General features: G+C 25.9%; 1 protein-coding gene across 3 annotated transcripts in view; it reads left to right on the top strand.

Moving 5' to 3' along the window:
• Nucleotides 1–17763, top strand: part of LOC103580848 (vesicular acetylcholine transporter) — a 59265-nt gene extending 41502 nt beyond the window's left edge. For 2 of the 3 annotated variants that reach the window (XM_008562755.2, XM_008562754.2), the window contains exons 5-13: nt 9189–9361; nt 10825–11005; nt 12261–12435; nt 13074–13303; nt 14103–14311; nt 14385–14507; nt 15403–15598; nt 16656–16856; nt 17534–17763. In XM_008562755.2, coding sequence (XP_008560977.1) covers nt 9189–9361; nt 10825–11005; nt 12261–12435; nt 13074–13303; nt 14103–14311; nt 14385–14507; nt 15403–15598; nt 16656–16856; nt 17534–17743 — 1698 coding nt within the window. In that variant the 3' untranslated portion in view covers nt 17744–17763. The remainder of the gene's footprint in view (nt 1–9188; nt 9362–10824; nt 11006–12260; nt 12436–13073; nt 13304–14102; nt 14312–14384; nt 14508–15402; nt 15599–16655; nt 16857–17533) is intronic. The other variant, XM_053738422.1, reaches the window with a different exon arrangement.
• Nucleotides 17764–18401: the final 638 nt, after the last annotated feature.

Genomic DNA, 18401 nt, shown 5'->3' with positions numbered 1-18401 from the left:
CGAAAAGGAAAGCGCTTAGTTGTATAGTAAGAGTATACGGTATTCCTTCCAAGGCATTGCTAAAAAAAAACCGTCCAACCCCTGTAACTTTCTTTGGTAGTTCCCTTGAGACCTCGAAAAAAAAGAAAAAATAACCGATAGCTTTTTTTTTTTTTAGTATAAACCACTTCGTGCGCTTTTTCAGTCTCTATCTACAAACAAATGGAAACTAATAAAATATTATACCCTTTTTTTATGTCTTTCTATTAAGCTAGAGCATTAGATATTTTATATTTACATCCAAGTCAAAAGAACATGCGAGAAAAATTCTTAACTCGCCATCTAGTGATGAGAATCTGAACCAGCGATTTTTTGTTAGAGAAAAACGGCTGTAACTTTTTAATGGCTGGTTTTTTTTTAATGGTCTAAAGGACCTTTTTTGTCAGAAATTAAATTTCCCATAAGCTAATGCTTCTGCTAAATGTTATAAACTTTTGCGCCGTAAAAAGTAAAGACTAAATTTGTGTTTTAGAAAAACGATCATAACTCTTAAGGCTTTTATTTTTTCAAAAAACTTCAAAGGACCTTTTTTGTAGCCCATTAAATTTACTATCAAGTAAACTCTGTAGAAATTTTTTTTTATTTTATTAATCATAATTAAAGTTGTAATTTTATTTGTTTTTTCTTTTTCGATATTTTATTAACTTTTATTTTAAAAATAAAAATCTTTTGTGCTTATTTTACCGACGCCTTTAGCTGCAGGGCTTTACCACAAAGACATGGGACAAATTACACGAGGATAAAGGAACAAAAAAAAATTTTATCTCAAAGAAACCTTGAAATAAAAAATTCAAAGGAATTGATCGACTTGCATTAAGCTCTTCCCGCTTCTCTACGGAGATTTAAACGACCGAATAGAACAATTTTTGTTTTATTTTTTTCATTTTTTTACTTCCAAGTCTAAGTATCTCGCAAAACAAAGTTAATCGCGTTTATAGAATTTTAAAAACTGAAACTCTCGAACTAAAAGTAAAAGTATAAAAAATAGTCATGTCACTTGACACTCAACAAGGTAAATATTTATGGTGTCTCTGGATTTTTTATCCGTGAAAACAAAGTCTTCATTTTTTTTTATTTTTAAACAAGGGTAGACTTTAGGTTTTGTAAGACAAGACAAGACACGAGTGATGGTATGATAGCACGCTTATAAAGAGGGCAGAATTTCTTTTTTTTTTTTACTTCATCCAAGACCCTTTGCGCAACATCCCTGTCTCGCTTTACCCCGCGGGATTAACCTTTAATTCTATCCCGAGCGAACGAAAAAAAAAAGAAATTTTCCGACCCTTCACTTGAGAATGAGAATGAGCATAAGAATGGGGATGAGAAAGAGGAAGGGGAATGAGAATGAAAAAAAAAATTCAGGAGGGTAAAGAAACTGAGAAGTGAGACGAAGATGGATGTAAAGTTGTGATGCAATGCTGAACAAGTTGTAGTGAAGAAGAAAATCAAATTTAAGATATAAGTCAATTAAAATAACGAGGGATTTCAAAAGTAGTTTTTTAGTTATTTTTTTTTCCGGAGTGAATCGCTTCGTTATTTTGACGTTTATTTTTTAAATTAGAATTTAAAAATGAATTTTAAATTATTGTTATTATTTATCAGAAAATTTTATTTTTAAAAGAAGTGTCGACTTTTTTTTTCAAATTAAAAATCAAATTAAAGAAAAATTTGGTTTTAATTAATTAAAATTTGTTTGTTAATTATCAATTACGACGATATTCGTACTATTGTAATTGATTTTTAGTCAGTCGGTAAATTAATTGACAAAAATAAAATATTTCTAAATGGCGCGAAAATTTAAATATCCCAAAAAAAAAAATCTTACATTTTTTAAAATCTAAAATGGTAATACCAAAAAATAATCTAGTTTATCAGGTCACAGTGACCTAGATAACCCGGGTTCACTTCCTCACCTGTACAAAATTCACACACACTTAATCCCTCTCCTTCTTTCCTTCTCCTTCCCTTCTTCTCACCCACCCTCACCCGCCACCTACTCACGTACTCACATAAAACCTACAGCAACCACACCTTTGAAAGCAGATGCAATCGTTATCGTGGATTCTGCGCAATCTACCTTTACCTTTACCTTCGCACCTCTACCTATTCGAAAAAAAAAAATATTTATATATTTTTTTATTTTACCCAGCTGTCAAACTAAAAACAATGGAAAAAAATAACAATATTTAGTTATACAAAGTTATAAAAATATACAAAATACAAACGATCTAGGTGCACATATATACATAAAAACAAAAAATCTTTACTCTGTAATTCAATTTAACTTGTGTTACAGTAAAACGGTTATTTATATTCAGACTACACAAGACAGGGATAAAAATAAACCGTTTTTTTTATTATTAAATATTATAGTAGTTTAGTACAGTAGAGACTAAAAAGTTTGTATATGATATTACATATTACAGACTATGTAAGGGTGTGATAGGGTGCAAAGGGTAAGGGAGAGGGAAAAACGCAAAGAGAGGAGGTAGAAAGAAAAATACAAGAAGATAGCAAGTGTACGAGTGTTAGAATAGACTAGTGTCTATTCATAGGTATATTTAGTGTTGTATATATATATATATATATATATATATATATATATATATATATATATATATATATATATATATATATATATATGAACATGGGTACATCGATCCACTTGACCTAACGTTACAAATACTCTACACCTGTAACTATATATTTTTATTTATAAATATACATACTAGTGTAGAGACTATTTTTTGTCTCTTGTACATCAATCTTTATTAGGATTGATTCCAATTCGGTGAAAAATTATTATTTTTATTATTATTACTATTATTATTGTTTTTGGGTGGCCCGTTTTGGCCCACTTTAATTCCAGTATTAAAGAGGACAGGATTATGAACAGAAAATATTCGGGGTTTATTTGAATCGGTTGATTAGATCACGAGATATTGATTAGGGAACGAAGCGATCTTTTAATTTTGGGATTTGGGGTCATGGGTTCGAATCCCGGTCCGGGATTTGTTTTTTAATTCTTTGAAAAATTGTATTCAGGGTAGAAGATGCTGTAGAAAACTGTTTAATTTTTTTTTTTTTTAATAAATGTATAGGATATATAAATTTTATATTTTGTATATTAATATTTATATATAGATATTGATTTTCATAAAAGTAAATAATGGATGAGATGAAAATTTGTTTACGAGTTATAATCCCTTTTTAATGATGTTAAATCTTACATATATATATATATATATATATATATATATATATATATATATATATATATATATATATCCATAGGCATTCATTATTATAAATTGCATGAAGATAAAATATAAGAATTTTTAATATATTGTAGTTTTATATAAATTTATAAAAATAAAACCGGGGTAAAATGGAACAAATTTATTAAACAAAAAAAAAGATATTGAATTTCTAATGAGTACTTTTTTGAAGTATTAAATACAAATGTTAAAACATATTACACCCTTTCTCAAATCAGTATAAAGTAGACTTCGGGGCAAAATGATCACTCCAAATAAAAAATAATATTTTTTATAATTTTACACCTTATATTAATTGACCAAAATTAATGAAAATTTCCAGTTTATTGTCAAGCTCCTGAAATCGATCAGAACACTATTTTTTTAAGAGCTTGACATTAAAATGTAAATAACTAGAAAGTTATGCTGAATTTAAAAAAACTTTATTTGAGATAATTTGTAGGAAATGAAATTGCCTACAAAAAAAATTCTATAATATTTTATGATAAGTCTGATGAAAAATAAACAAATCTCGAAATTTACTATAAATTTGACTTTAAGCTCCAATAACTTTTGAACAAATAGATTTATCAAAAAATGATAGGAGACTTTGACTATCGAGCGTTCGATTCTCTACGAAAATATATCCTGGGCTTATTTTTACAATGAACCATTACCGAAGTATAAGTTTCCAAACTTAAAATTTTTTTTTCCCATGTTATTTAAATGGGAAATAGAAAATCAAGAAGAGGCAGCTCTTAATGTTAATTAGAGCTCAAACTTTACCAGAATTTTTTTTTCATCTTGACCGATATTTTCACAGTAACTAAATAACCCTAAATTATTTTTTTTTGTCCACCCAAATATATATGTATATTAGGGTGTTTCAGAAAAAAAATTTTTTTTTCTTATGGTCTCAAAAGTTAGTCTTAGGTATAAAAAAAACCTCCTAAGAGAGCAGCTCGAAATCTTAATTCTACCAAGAGCTCAACGAATACTTATTTTCCCATTCAAATTGCATGTAAAAACTTTTTTTTTTTTTTTCTAAAAATAAAACTGTTAAAAAAAATTTTTTTCGAGAATCGAAGCACACAGTCTTGTAGGAAATTAAATTATCTACAAAAAAGCTCCTGATTGTTTTCTCCGGAGAACTAACAGAAAAAAAGTTATGAAGCTTTAAACTATATTAAATAGTATAACTTCATGTTTCCATTATATTAAACAATTTTTTAATAGAAATTTAGGTTTTCTCATCTGAACTAATGTTATCTGTAATTTTTTTTTTAATACATGGGAAAAATTTCCCTTACTTTCAAAACAGAACTTTTTTTTTAATTTAAAAATACAGAAAGAAAAAAAATTTTAATTCTTAAAAAAAATATTTTTCTTTCGAAATTAATACGGAAAATAAGTAAGATTTCAGAAATCTTTTAAAAACACCTTTCTGATTATACATCGCATATAGATTCACCATATAAACATGTACACGTAATAAAATCCGGAAATTATCTTTACGTTAAGTTTTTTAATTCACTATTGTTTCAAGCTTCACAACTTTTTTTCTGTTAGTTGTACGAAGAAAACACTTAACGGTTTTTTTGTAGAGAATTTAATTTGCTACAAGACCAGGTACTTTGATTTTCGGAAAAAAATTTTTAAATACTTTTATATACAAAAAACAAAAACAAGTTTTTTTTACACGTAATTTAAATGAGAAAATTAGTATTGATTGAGCTCTTAGCAGGATTGAGCTTTCAAGCTACTCTTTTGGGAGGATTTTTCTAATACCTAAGATTGACTTTTGAGACCATAAGACTTTATAAAAAAAAAAGAAATGTTTATTTTGAAACACCCTAATGTATGTATATGATCAAAAAAATTTTTTTAAATGATCTCAGTTTACTCTCATGGCTCATTTCACCCCGACGATATCTACATATATATATATATATATATATATATATATATATATATATATATATATATATATAAAATAATTCGATTATCTATACGAACCCAATTCCTCACCCTTTAGTTATGATTAATAACTTGGATTGCTGTTCACCCCACTGTAAATTTATCCTGCTGTCCATTTCACATGCCTTTAGGATGTATACACATATACATATATGTATATATTATCATTACTATCTTGTAAAATAAATAGTAAATATTTTTATTACATTAAAATTCGATAAAAAAATATAAATTTAATTGTAGATCTTAAGATAAAATAAATATATATATTTGTATTCATTTAAAAATGTATAAATATAAATAAATGTGTGGGTACGATTGATGAAATATCTTAGAGAAAATATATGCTGATGATTACAAAGCTGTGTCCCCATTGAAAATGTAAAAATAAAATAATAATTTTTTAAATATTTTCGCAAGCAACGTGCGAAAGTTGGTACTGAGAAATGTAATCATGCTTTTATACTATTATGTCTATAAGATTAAATATAAAACTATAGATATACATGGATATATATATATATGTGTGTTGAGTGCAAAGATGTTAGGACGGAGAAAGGAATATTGCATTAGATTTAAATATATATATATATATATATATATATATATATATATATATATATATATAATTTTAACTGCAGCGTAAATCACTGACAAAATTAAACCCAACAACCACTTACTCGATAAAAGAGATCATTATTGTTTGCATATATATATATATATATATATATATATATATATATATATATATATATAATAAAATCTATATAATTTATTGTTTAAATTTTTGATAAAAATATAATTGTTATTTATGATTATTACTGAGACTTTGAACTTAAATTTTATGAGGAAACTATTAGGTTTCAGGGGAAAAGTGTTATGACCTTTTTTGTATGAAATTAAATTTGGAATAAAATTGATTTCATTGGTTCTTTATGTTACTATGGAAATTAAGCGAGAAATTTCAATGGGAAAGTATAAATTTTATGGAAAGCAATTTTTTATACATTTTGATATATTTTTAAAATTGATTTAAAGTTAATATATTGATTATATGATAAAAATATATGGGAATAAATTTATAGGAAATAAAACTTTCTGTAAAATTCTATTCATGACTTTTTCTTGTATCCGGGATAATTTTGCTAGAATTTTAATTAAAAAACCTAAACTTCTTAAAATAAATTTTTTTCGGAAATTTACTCTAAGAAAAAAAAACTCAAATTTTGTTTTAATTATTCAACTCTTTATTAACTGATATCTATTATTAATTTCAATACCAGTATTTGAGTAAATTTAAAAAAAAAAAATTTTATTCTCCCAATATAAAAATTAAGTCCTTCAGTCACGACACTATAAAAAATTAAAAAAAAATTTTATTCATAAGTGTCTTCGTAGTTCTAAAATTTTGAATAAATCTTAGACCTCTGATAAAATTTATTTAGGCTCCTTAAAATTTTTGTTTTCAATTTATGATACAAAAAATTTTTCGAGGCTAGTAAACATTTGTCTGGAACAAGTAAAAATTTTTTTGCACCAACAAATTCTTTTCCCAAGACCCACGGCGATCTCTAAAGATCTCTTTTTAGATTTATGCAGATCTACGCAAATCGACATCAACTTTTCTTATTAGGGCTCTAGAGATTGCCGAAGATCTCCAACAATTTCCGTGTATTTCAACAAATTTTCGTAGATCACTTGAAAAAAATCCTGGTAACCATGAGATCTACTTTGATCGTAGATCTGCTAGAAGTAACGTAGATCTTTTTTTTTTTTTGAAAAAATCCGATCTTTTTAGACCTACTGTAGATCATCGTAGATTCAAATCATTTTTCCCGGGACAAAAAAAAACAATTAACAATTAAAAATATAATTAGTATTAACAAACAAATTTTCTCTCATCATTGTTTATTATCATAATTCACTCTTTGTAAATAAACAGACATATTTTGAACCTCATCTTCATCGTCATCGTCATCATTATTATTAATTTATATGAGTAAAAGTTTGTATAGAAGCCATATATAGCAACTAAACAACAGGCATGTGTACAGAGATCAAGTATATGTTCAAACTATCTAGTAGATTTGATCCGACCCTTTACTTTTGATCTCAAATTCCATTCGATATAACATATAACCTAACAGAGAAACGTTTTGATACGAGAGAGTTGGATTTAGATGTTGAAGAGACATCAACCCCGCTGATATAATACACGTGCTGTGTTTTCGTGTCAAGTTACGGTGATTTCAACAGACTTCTATCCGTATTATATACTACCAGCAAAACAGATTATTTATTAATAACGAGTAAGACTGAAAGTGAGTGAGAGTGTGTAATTGTAATAATATATTATGTACATTATTATCATACTCGTGATAATGATAAATTTGTTTACTTTCTCTATCGAAAATTATTATAATTAATTAACGCGTGGTTTAGCGTAAACGCGCAATTATTGACTTGCATGCTTGCCGTTTTTTAAATTAATTTTTTTTTTTTTTTATGAAATAATTACATGGAAACTTTGATATTTATTTATAAAAGGTCAAGGACAAAATAATAATTCGATTTTAGTTAAAGAGAAACAGGGCAAGATGGTCAATCTTAACATTTTAGTAAAAAATATTTGTTGAATTTTTTTTGTGGCTCATCTTAACCCGGATTTATTTTTAATTAAAATTATTGCAAAGTAAATTTAATTTTGTTCGAATTAATTACTTGCTTAGTATAAATATATATTAGGGTGGTCGTTAAAAATTAAATTTTCTCAGGCGCTCCATAAAAAGCTTCTTTTTAGTGAAAAAATACATGGAGAATTTTTTTTTTTTCACTCTGGACTTAATCCACATTCACCCCCCAAATTTTTACAGTTTACATTTTTATCATATCTCCAATAGAATAGCCAACATTTAAATTTAAACTCCAAAAAGTATAAATTAACCAAAAATGCATCTCGTTGAATTGCAACATCTTAAAATTCAAATTGTACCTAAACTATTGAAGATGCGATAAAAATATATCAGTGAAAATTTTTAGAAAATTAAATTTTCTACAAATTTAGTTTCATGTATTTTTGTCGTATCTCCAATATTTTAGCCATAAAATGAATTTAAACTCTGAAAACTACATATTTACCAAAAATGCATCCTATGAACATTATAAGACTTCGAAATTAAAATTCTAGCTAAGCTATTGAAAATACGAAAAAAATACACCTATACAAATTTGTAGAAAATTGAATTTCCTACAATTTTAATCCTATACATTTTTATCGTATCTCTGATAGTTAAGCTTCAAATTAAATTTAAAAACTAATTAATAATCTGAGTAATATTTTTTTCCGAAGTAAAAATAAATAATCGGATTAATTAAATGTAAATAAATGAAAGTTAATTATAAAACTGGGTTGACAATATAACGGTGAATGTGGTGATAGGATGTGTGTAGACAAGAGTGAGTAATTTAACACGTTGTATACCAGAGACACGGAAGGCTAATGAAGTATCCCGTTAAACTGGAAACCCGATGAGACCGTCCAGACTCACCCCCGACACTAGTCTGCTTGTTTCTTCCGTATCCACTAGTATGTTATGTTATATATTATTGGACATATACGCAATTACTCATCTTGCCATCACTCATCACTCATCTCCCTCTCTCCCACCCTACCCCCTTTCTCTTCCTCGCTCCCTTTCACGGCCGCTGTCTCTCCCTCTCTTCTATTATCTCTAGTCTGTCTGCTAAAAACAGTAATCCTGTTATTTATCATTCTGATTGCTACATTTGTTACCTTTATATTCAATAACTAACTAATTAAGTATCAATAATTAAAAAGAAAAAAAAATTTTATTAAAATGAACTTTTTTTTTTAATCGGTTATTTAATTAAACAAATTTGTTTTTTATATTTTAGGCAACAGAATGGTGGCTTAATGACATGTATATGTCAATACCACTTGCATTACCAATAAATAGTAACCCTGGTTTAGCGGCACGACCTAAAATATTTAAAAATCAACAAGAATCTGCAGTTTTTCTCGCCCGTTTTTTGATGCAGCTGTTGGATTATCAAGAAATGCTAGACAGGTAATTTATTATGATTTAAAAATTTTTTCGACTTCTTAAAACGGAAAGAAAAAAATTTAATAAAAAAATCAATGGATCAATAAAATTTAATCCTGAACTAAATGATCTCTTGCAATATACACGATTTTCAAAAATTTTTTTTAAAATAATTGGGTATCCAGCAACTTTTTATTTTTTATTATTTTTTTTTTTTTTTTTAATGTACGAAATAAATTTATTTTAGCAAAAAATATTTTATATATTTAATATCAACTAGATTCCTGGCCTTTGGCATAAAATTTACAAATAGATACTAAAACTGCTAAATAATACAGCCATATATCAAAGTATAACAAGTTTAAAATTTATTTGTTTTTCTATTTTTAAAATTTCGCAGTCTGAATAAAAAATTTTTTTTTTTGTCTATTATTAATTTTCTTTTCTTTTTTAAAACAATCTCATTTAAATTTTATTTTTAGTAACTCGGTCAATTCTATTACGAGACATATATTGATCGATATGATAATTCTGAGAAATTATATATATGTACATACATACATCTATATATATTTAAATATAAAATAATTGCGCGTATTATTCTACTGTACATTCATATAAAGTTATACAAAGTATATATATATATATATATATATATATATATATAGACGTTCATATAGGGGTATAATTAATTTAAATTCTTATTATTATTTTTTTTTAATTTTTTAAAAAATGATAAATCCGGATTTAGGTTAATTTGAATAAAATTTAAAGTGAAATTAGAGATGAACAGAAACAAAGACGGAAATATATAAATAGAGTTGGTAGAAATTTCAAAAGCTTAAAGGCTTTCTAGTCATACGGCGTCCGGTTTCCGGTTCCGGAGTCATATTAAACTTTATACTGAAATTTATCTAGACATTTTCATGATGAATTTTTTTTTTTTTTTTTTTTTTCAAGTTTTCAAAGGGTAAGAAATTAATTTAAATCAAAAATTTAATTGGATCTTCAAAACGAGTATTTTGAAAAATAGATTTTTTAATTTGAAAAATTAAAAATTGTTTGAGCATGATGTGGGTACTCAAATAAAAGCTCTTGATAAGCTGAACAATAATTTTGAAAATTTATTTCAGAAATAAAAAATTCAAAAAAAAATTTTTTTTTCTTTCGGTAGTTATGTGGGTACTCTAATAATAGATGACGTAATACTGAAGACAGAAATCAATATATTGGCTAATATTTCTATTTAAAAACTCGTAAAAAAACAGCAATTATTTCTATGCAACATTTACTTTTAAATAAAAAATTAAAATATACCCTATAGATTTCCTGGTGTCTCAATGCACTTAATAACTACATCATTACCTTTAAATTATTATTATAATAATGAAAAAAAAAAATAATAATGATATAATAACTACAATTATTATATCATTATATATATTTTTATATATTTATTAAAATATATTTTCATATTATAAAATTAGGAAAGAACTTGAAGTGGAGCGTGTAAAATCACGTGATGGTAAATCAATGCAACCACTATGTATGGCACAACATTATCAAATGCTACGTATTTACCGCAAACCTGGAGAAAATTCCGATGAGCAAATAATTCTCGATAGAGCAACATCTGGTGATCATATTATTGTTGCTCATTATAACCAAGTATGTATTCTTTTATTACCTATTCTTACTCGACATTCATATATATTTATATTCTTTTCTTCATATTTAATTAGCATTCAGTTCAAATTAAAACCCACTCCGAGATCGCGATAAAAAGATTTAAATTTCTTAAAAACTATTGAGTTTACGTAAAAAGTCAATCATATCTTTTTTGTAGTAAATTTAACGATCTATAAAACTCTGTCCTATATTTTTTTTCGTATCTAGGATAGTTTAGCCAGAATATTGAATTTAAAGATGAGTAAATTTTAATGATGATGCATTTTTTTTTAATTTTAAATTCGAGTACTTAAAACTCAAATTAGTGCTAAACTATCACAGATACGATAAAAAAGTATAGAAATAAATTTATAGGAAATTAAATTTACTATAAAAAAGATATCTATGAGTTTTTACCTCAGCTCAATAGTTTACAAGTATTTGAAAGTAAAATAAATTTCAGAAATAAAAAAATGTTTAATAAAATTCTCTTTTAATTTCCATTAAATTCATAAATATATATCATGCGTATTTTATCACAGTATTATCTTCCTAACAAGTCAACTAAATTGTCGGATTACGTTACAAGTAACAAGTAAACGCAGCATCAGTTAATACTCCTACAAGCTCTGTACTCTCAATCTTTTAACTATCACTTTCATTGTATATATTAAAAATCCTGTGGTTATATTATCCATTTATCTTATTAACGACATGTTATATAATCACATAAATATATATGTATACATACATTTATTATTTTATTTTCTATTTTATTTTCTAATTTAACAGAAACAATTTTTTATTTTAATATTATAAATATTTGTATTTATAATATATATTATAATAATGCTAATTTGTTGAAAGTTTTCCACTGTGAAAGTTTTTTTTTTTTTTTTTTATTTAAATAATCACTTATTTATATATGTAGGTTTTTATATTTAATTCACGCGGTACGCAAATTATAAATTTCCTACTTTTTTTTTAAATTGAATGAATAAAAAAAAAAACGTTACGAGATTTTCTTTTAAATTTCCCTTGGGATTTTAATTTGGGAAAAAAAAGTTTTTAAATCGAAATTTTTTTTTTATATTCAAATGAAAAAAAAAAAAGTAATAAAATTATACAGAAAATTTTACGCGGGGATATTTAAAAATTTGAATGGCTATTTTAATTTGGAAAAAAAAAATTTTCTAAGTCAAAAAAAAATTTTTTTTTTTTTTAAATTAATTTTTTTTAACTTGGGTATCATTAGTTTTATAGTATACCAGTAAGAGCATCTGATCGTGACAGAATAACAGAAGCTGAAATGATTCAGCAATTATTGAAAATAATGGAAACACCCGCGGATCCGCGAACTCCACCAGTGGGTGTTTTGACTGCAGCAAAACGTCCTGTTTGGGCCCGCGCACGTCAAGAATTATTGAAAAGTAATTTTTTTACAATATATATTAGTCCTATTAATTAGTCTTCCGATGCAACAATTAATTTAAATGAATACGGGATAAAATGGGCACATTAATTCTTTAAAACTGCAATTTCACAAGCATGCTTTTTAGTCTACTCTAACACCTAAAATATTGACTTTAGGCAAAAATTTACAAATGTCTTTTCTGTAGAAAATTTAATTTTCTATAAAAATATAAGAATACATTTATTTCATATTTCTCATATTTTAGCTGTAATTTGAACTTAAAGACATGAAAAAATTTTATGACATTTTCATTTGAAAAAAAATTTTTAAAATGACTTTTACAGATTCTAGCGTCTAAACTATTGACTTTATGTAAAAATTGAATGACATCTTTTTTATAGAAAATTTAATTTCCAGAAAATTACTATCTGTGATTTTTTTTCTATCTATGATAGTTAAGCCAGAATTACAATCTAAGCTCTATTTCCTATACATGTCCTTATTTCCTTTTGAATTTCCTACAAATTATCCTGTATTACTAATCCTACACAGTATTCGCAGTACTTACAATTAATAGTGATAATAACTATTGTCTAAATAAATGAACAAAATTTTAACCCTGATTGGTTTTCATTTTTTTTTTCTTTCTATTAGATGAACGAAATCGTCATAATTTGGAATTACTAGAACGTTGTCTATGTATTGTTTGTATTGATGAAGATGTATTGCCAGTAACCTTTAATGAGCCTTACAATAAAAACGACCGATGGATTAATGATCGTGATTATGCTAATGTTTTACATCATTGTTTACATGGCGGTGGGTCTAGACATCATGGCGCTAATCGTTGGTTTGACAAAACACTACATGTTATCCTTGGAAAGGTAAAACCGATTAATTAAAAAAAAAAATTACACCGGAATTCAAACTCACTATCTTTGAATTTATACTAAAAAATATCAGTCAATTATAATTCTAATTCATTTTATTATTAAATATTTAATCACACACTGAGGGAAAAAAATACACTGTGAAAAATTTCCAACAAATTTTACTATGGGCGTATTGTAGCACCGGACCATAAGAAAACTGGTACAAAATTTACAAGTATCCCATAGTAAACGATATGCGCAGACGACACGATTGGGACCTATGCGCATACGTTTACTATGGGACATTTGTAAATTTTGTATCAGTTTTCTTATGGTCCGGGGTTACAATACACCCATCGTAAAATTTAATGGGAATTTTTCACAGTGTAGGACATTTCAAATCACGTGTATAATTGCCTAACCGAAGGTGGCAAACACGCGGATTGTAACGTCCTGTCTTCTTCCATGGTGTGGATACAATTTTTCACCATATCTGCACCGAAAGTTCAAATTCCTGCTCTGTTTAGAGAGAAGAAAGTCGTTCTTTTCTTTCATGAAAAAACAAATGATAAAAATTAGGACATGCGCCATTTTTCCCACAAACAGAAGCAAAAATTTAAACTTCCAGGTGCAGATCACCTTCGTCTCAGGTAGGCAATTGTACATGCGACTTAGAATGTACTACTTTACACCCTAAGTATGTAATGTACTAATTAAAAATCTTGACCGGAATCCGAACCGCGGATTTTCTGTTTGATAAAAAAAAATTTACTACCTTAGAATAAAAAAAAATGTTTTTTGATTAATAAAGGACGGAATGTGGGGAATGACATATGAACATTCTGCTGGAGAAGCACCGGCAATATTCAATGCATTTGAAACATTAACTGACAATGTAGACGCGATGCCACCACCAGATAATTTCGTACCTTCGCATTTACCGTCACCTGAAAAACTTGAATGGCGTTTATCTGAGCAAAGTTTGAATGACATTCGCGAAGCTATAACGACATTTGATTCGTAAGTTTCGTTGATTAATTAATAAATTAATTTACTATTAAACTAGTTAATTAATTAATTTGATTAATTATAGATTAGTTGAAGATTTAGATCTGTGTATCCTATGGTTTCAAGATTATTCTAAAGAATTTATTAAAAATTGTAATGTCAGTCCTGATGCTTATATACAATTAGCATTACAGCTGACATATTTCAGGTAATTTATTGATTTATTAATAATAGTAAAATATTTTTTTTAATAGCCCCGATAGATATCCTGCAATCCACAAGGACGTCAAAAAAAAATTACTTAAAATTATAAAAAAAATTATTATTACAATTTTTAATTTTTTTCAAAATTCTGAAAATTAAAAAAAAAGTTTTTCATCGCATGGACTTAAAGAAAAATGAACGCTCTTTAAAATGAGTACCAACAATCCATAATTTAATTAGTCTCAAAAATCATTATATATTAATATGCATATATATGAGTTTTAGTATCTTAAAAATAACTACATCATGTTGGTACTCATTTCAAAGGGAATTTTATTTTCTACCGAGCTACTCAATCAAATATTTTATATATTTATTGTTTTTAATTATAAATAATGAAAAATTATAAGCTAAGATTTTTTTTTTGAGACACAATTTATATTTATTTATTTTTATACTTCTAAATGACAAGTATATAGATTACAAGAAAGCAATCAAATAAAATCGTTAATTAAATATACGATTAAGTTTTAAAAATTTCTGATATAAATGATTTTTTAATATTTATAAATTTTTTAAATCTCAGGAGACCTTAAACAAACTTTAAAAAAAAAACGCTTTGTGCTTATCAACTGTTAATCGTTAATCATTTATCAAAAATATAAATTAAGTAAAGAAGTCATTTACTTTAAAAGGAACTGAGTACTTAATCATGATATAACTATAATTATTAATATCAATTGATAAATATATATAGTATATTTCGTAATTAATTTTTAATGATACTTTGAAATAACTTAAAAGTCACGTAGGCGCAAATTGTATTTCAATTAAATGTTTTTATGTAATAGTTTATTAATAAACTGGTTTATTTATTTATATATTTATTTTTTTTTAAGATTACATGGGCATTTAGTGGCGACGTATGAAAGCGCGGGCATACGTCGATTTGCATTGGGAAGAGTTGATGTGATAAGAGCAGCGAGTCCAGAAAGCCTCGAGTGGGTTAAAGCAATGTGTCAGGGTGATCCTGATGCGTCTTTTAACGACACACAAGAGGAAGGCACCAAAAGAGTACAGTTCACCATTTACAGTGTAACTGAATTAAATACCTTGCGAAAAAAAATTATTTATTATTTTATCCCCTTTCAAACCTTAATTTTTTTTTTTATTATATCCCGTTTTGTAAAAAAATTTATTTATAAAAATTTTAAGAATCAAGCCCTGAGAGGTGGTCATCAAATCTGATGTACGAGTGATACAAAAAATTTTTTGAATGTTCATATTTATAGGAAATTGAATGCGCTTTAAAATGAGTACCAACATGACGTAGTTATTTTCATAAATTTCAAATACATACATATATATATAAATTTTAGTTTATAATTTAATACGTTTATAGTTTGTTTAAGTTTGAAAATTAAGATCAAAGTAATTTTCAAAAATTTTACATTTTTTTAAAATAAATAAAAAAAAAAAACAATGTCCTCTATTTTACTTTTATCAAAAAAATTGATAAACTTTTTTTTTGCCGCATGGAAAAGAGAATTAATTGCTCTTTAAAATGAATACCCACATGCCATATTTCTATTAATCTCAAAAATCATATATATATATATGACTTTAAGTCTAATAAATATAAGTACGTCTTGTAGGTACTCATTCTAAAAGACATTAAATTCTCTGTACACATACTTACAAAATTAAAAATTTTTTATACATACATATATATTTATTCACAAATGTATTTTTTATTAAAAATAAACATTTTTTTTTTCAATTTACTTTTTTTTATTTAAGAAAAAAATAGCAATCAATTAGTGTTGTACTCTTGAATAAAGTGTTTACATCCTTGAAGATCTTTAGTCCTTGTGTAAAGAACAAACACTTAGAAAAAAAAATAAAATTGAGAGAAAATAATCTCGAGTACTGACAATATTTATTTAATTTTTTTTTTTGTACTTGGAATATTTGATAAAAATTTTATTGTCAACAAGAATCTTCAAAGGATTGAAATCCTCAATGTACATAAGAATTATTTTTTATTTATATTTTTAACCCTTTTTCTAAAGCTTATTTGTTATAATTTTTAGATTTATAAATTTTAATTAATAATAATAATAATTGAGAGTGATATATATATTGTTTGCAGAAGCAACGAATAAAGGAGCTGTTTGATTTAGCAGTACAAAGACAAACAAAAGAAATATCCGATAATATAAATGGGCTTGGGATAGATAATCATTTGATGGGATTGCGGTACGTCGCTAAAGAGGCAGGTGAAAATTTACCAGAGTTATTTAATGACGAGAGCTTTAATATTGTACATCATTTTGCTCTTTCAACATCTCAGGTAATTTTTATTTTTTTCTTTCATGAATAATTTACAAATTTTCTTATTTTTTAATTTATTTATAAATTTTACTAAATTGATTTATAAGAATTTTTTTTTTAAATATCGACGACGGGATTCAAGCCCGCGATTTTGGAGTCGGAATCTATTACTTGAGATTTTAAATCTCTAGTAATTTAACTGATAAAAAAATAATTTCAAATTGAAAAAAAGAAAATAAACTTAAAAAATTTATTCCTATGAAGAAAAAATTAATTTTTCATAAACAAAAAAAAAAAAAAACTAAAAAAACTTTTTTTGCTTTAATTAATGATTGCAATTCGAATTGACGACCTTTGGATTCGAAATAAAAATCACAAATTTAAAAAAAAAAAATCAATATCTGCGACAATTAAAAAAAAAAAGTTAAAAAAAGGGATGAACCCTCACGAGTAACGAAACGCGAGGGTCATACAAGTGAATAGTCTAACAAAGACCGGAAACAATTTTCTCCACTTTTCATCCCCTGCTCCTTTCATCCCTTGCATCTAACAACCGGAAATGAGTAATTTAACCGCGAAACATCCGACTGCAATAGACTTTATAGCCTACTCTTACTTTTATCTACTACACTTTAAATCCGCCATTTTGTTTTACTCCCAGACCCTAAATATTTTTTTTTTTTGTTATAAAAATAGGTGACGACTAAAAATGATGCTATTGTTGGATATGGACCAGTAGTACCTGATGGTTATGGATGCGGTTACAATTTACGTAAAAATGGATTTATATTTTCCTGTTCTGCGTTTCATAGCGACGGCCGTACAAATGCGCGTAAATTTGCACAAACACTAGAATTAAGTTTACGTGACATGGCTGACATGTTGAAAAATTCGCTAAATCGATAATTATTTTAACATACCATAGAATTATTTATATTTATTTTATCGACAGTTAATAATTAATAATTTTAAATTTGTTAATTAATTAAAAATATATATCATTTAAATACTTAGAAAAAAAAATATATATACGTATTGATATAAATAGTAATAGTATGTTGAAGTAGATTGTTTATGCAGAAATAATTAATTAAAAAAAAAAAATAAGGTATCAGCAGGTTCATAATTTATTTAAAATTTTTATGTTTATGGAACGTAGCATAAGAGATGAAAAGTTTTTTTTTAGGGTGTAGGATGATAGGAAATTTAATGCTCTTTAAAATGAATACCAACAAGATATGTTTATTTTTTAAAGGTTGAAAAATATACATATATTTTTATTTACACATATTAATGAAAACATATATGTGAATTTGATATTAAAATAAGTATGACTTGTTGGTACTCATTTGAAAGAGAATTTAATTGACTATCGATTAAAAATGTGAAAAAAAAAATTTTTTGAAAATTTATAATCATAAAATTTTTTTTGATATTTTTGTAGGGAATTGAATGACTTTCAAAATTTTTTTTTAATCATTACACTAAGTCTAATATCACTTGAGCCGCTAGATACCTTTAAAAAAAAAAAAAAAAAAAAAAGAATATAAAGCAATGTTTTAGT

Source organism: Microplitis demolitor, chromosome 4 (genome assembly GCF_026212275.2).
Source record: "Microplitis demolitor isolate Queensland-Clemson2020A chromosome 4, iyMicDemo2.1a, whole genome shotgun sequence".
NCBI classification, from domain to species: Eukaryota; Metazoa; Arthropoda; class Insecta; order Hymenoptera; family Braconidae; genus Microplitis; species Microplitis demolitor.
The sequence above is the reverse complement of the archived record's forward strand: the minus strand, read 5'-3'. Positions and strand labels throughout refer to the sequence as shown.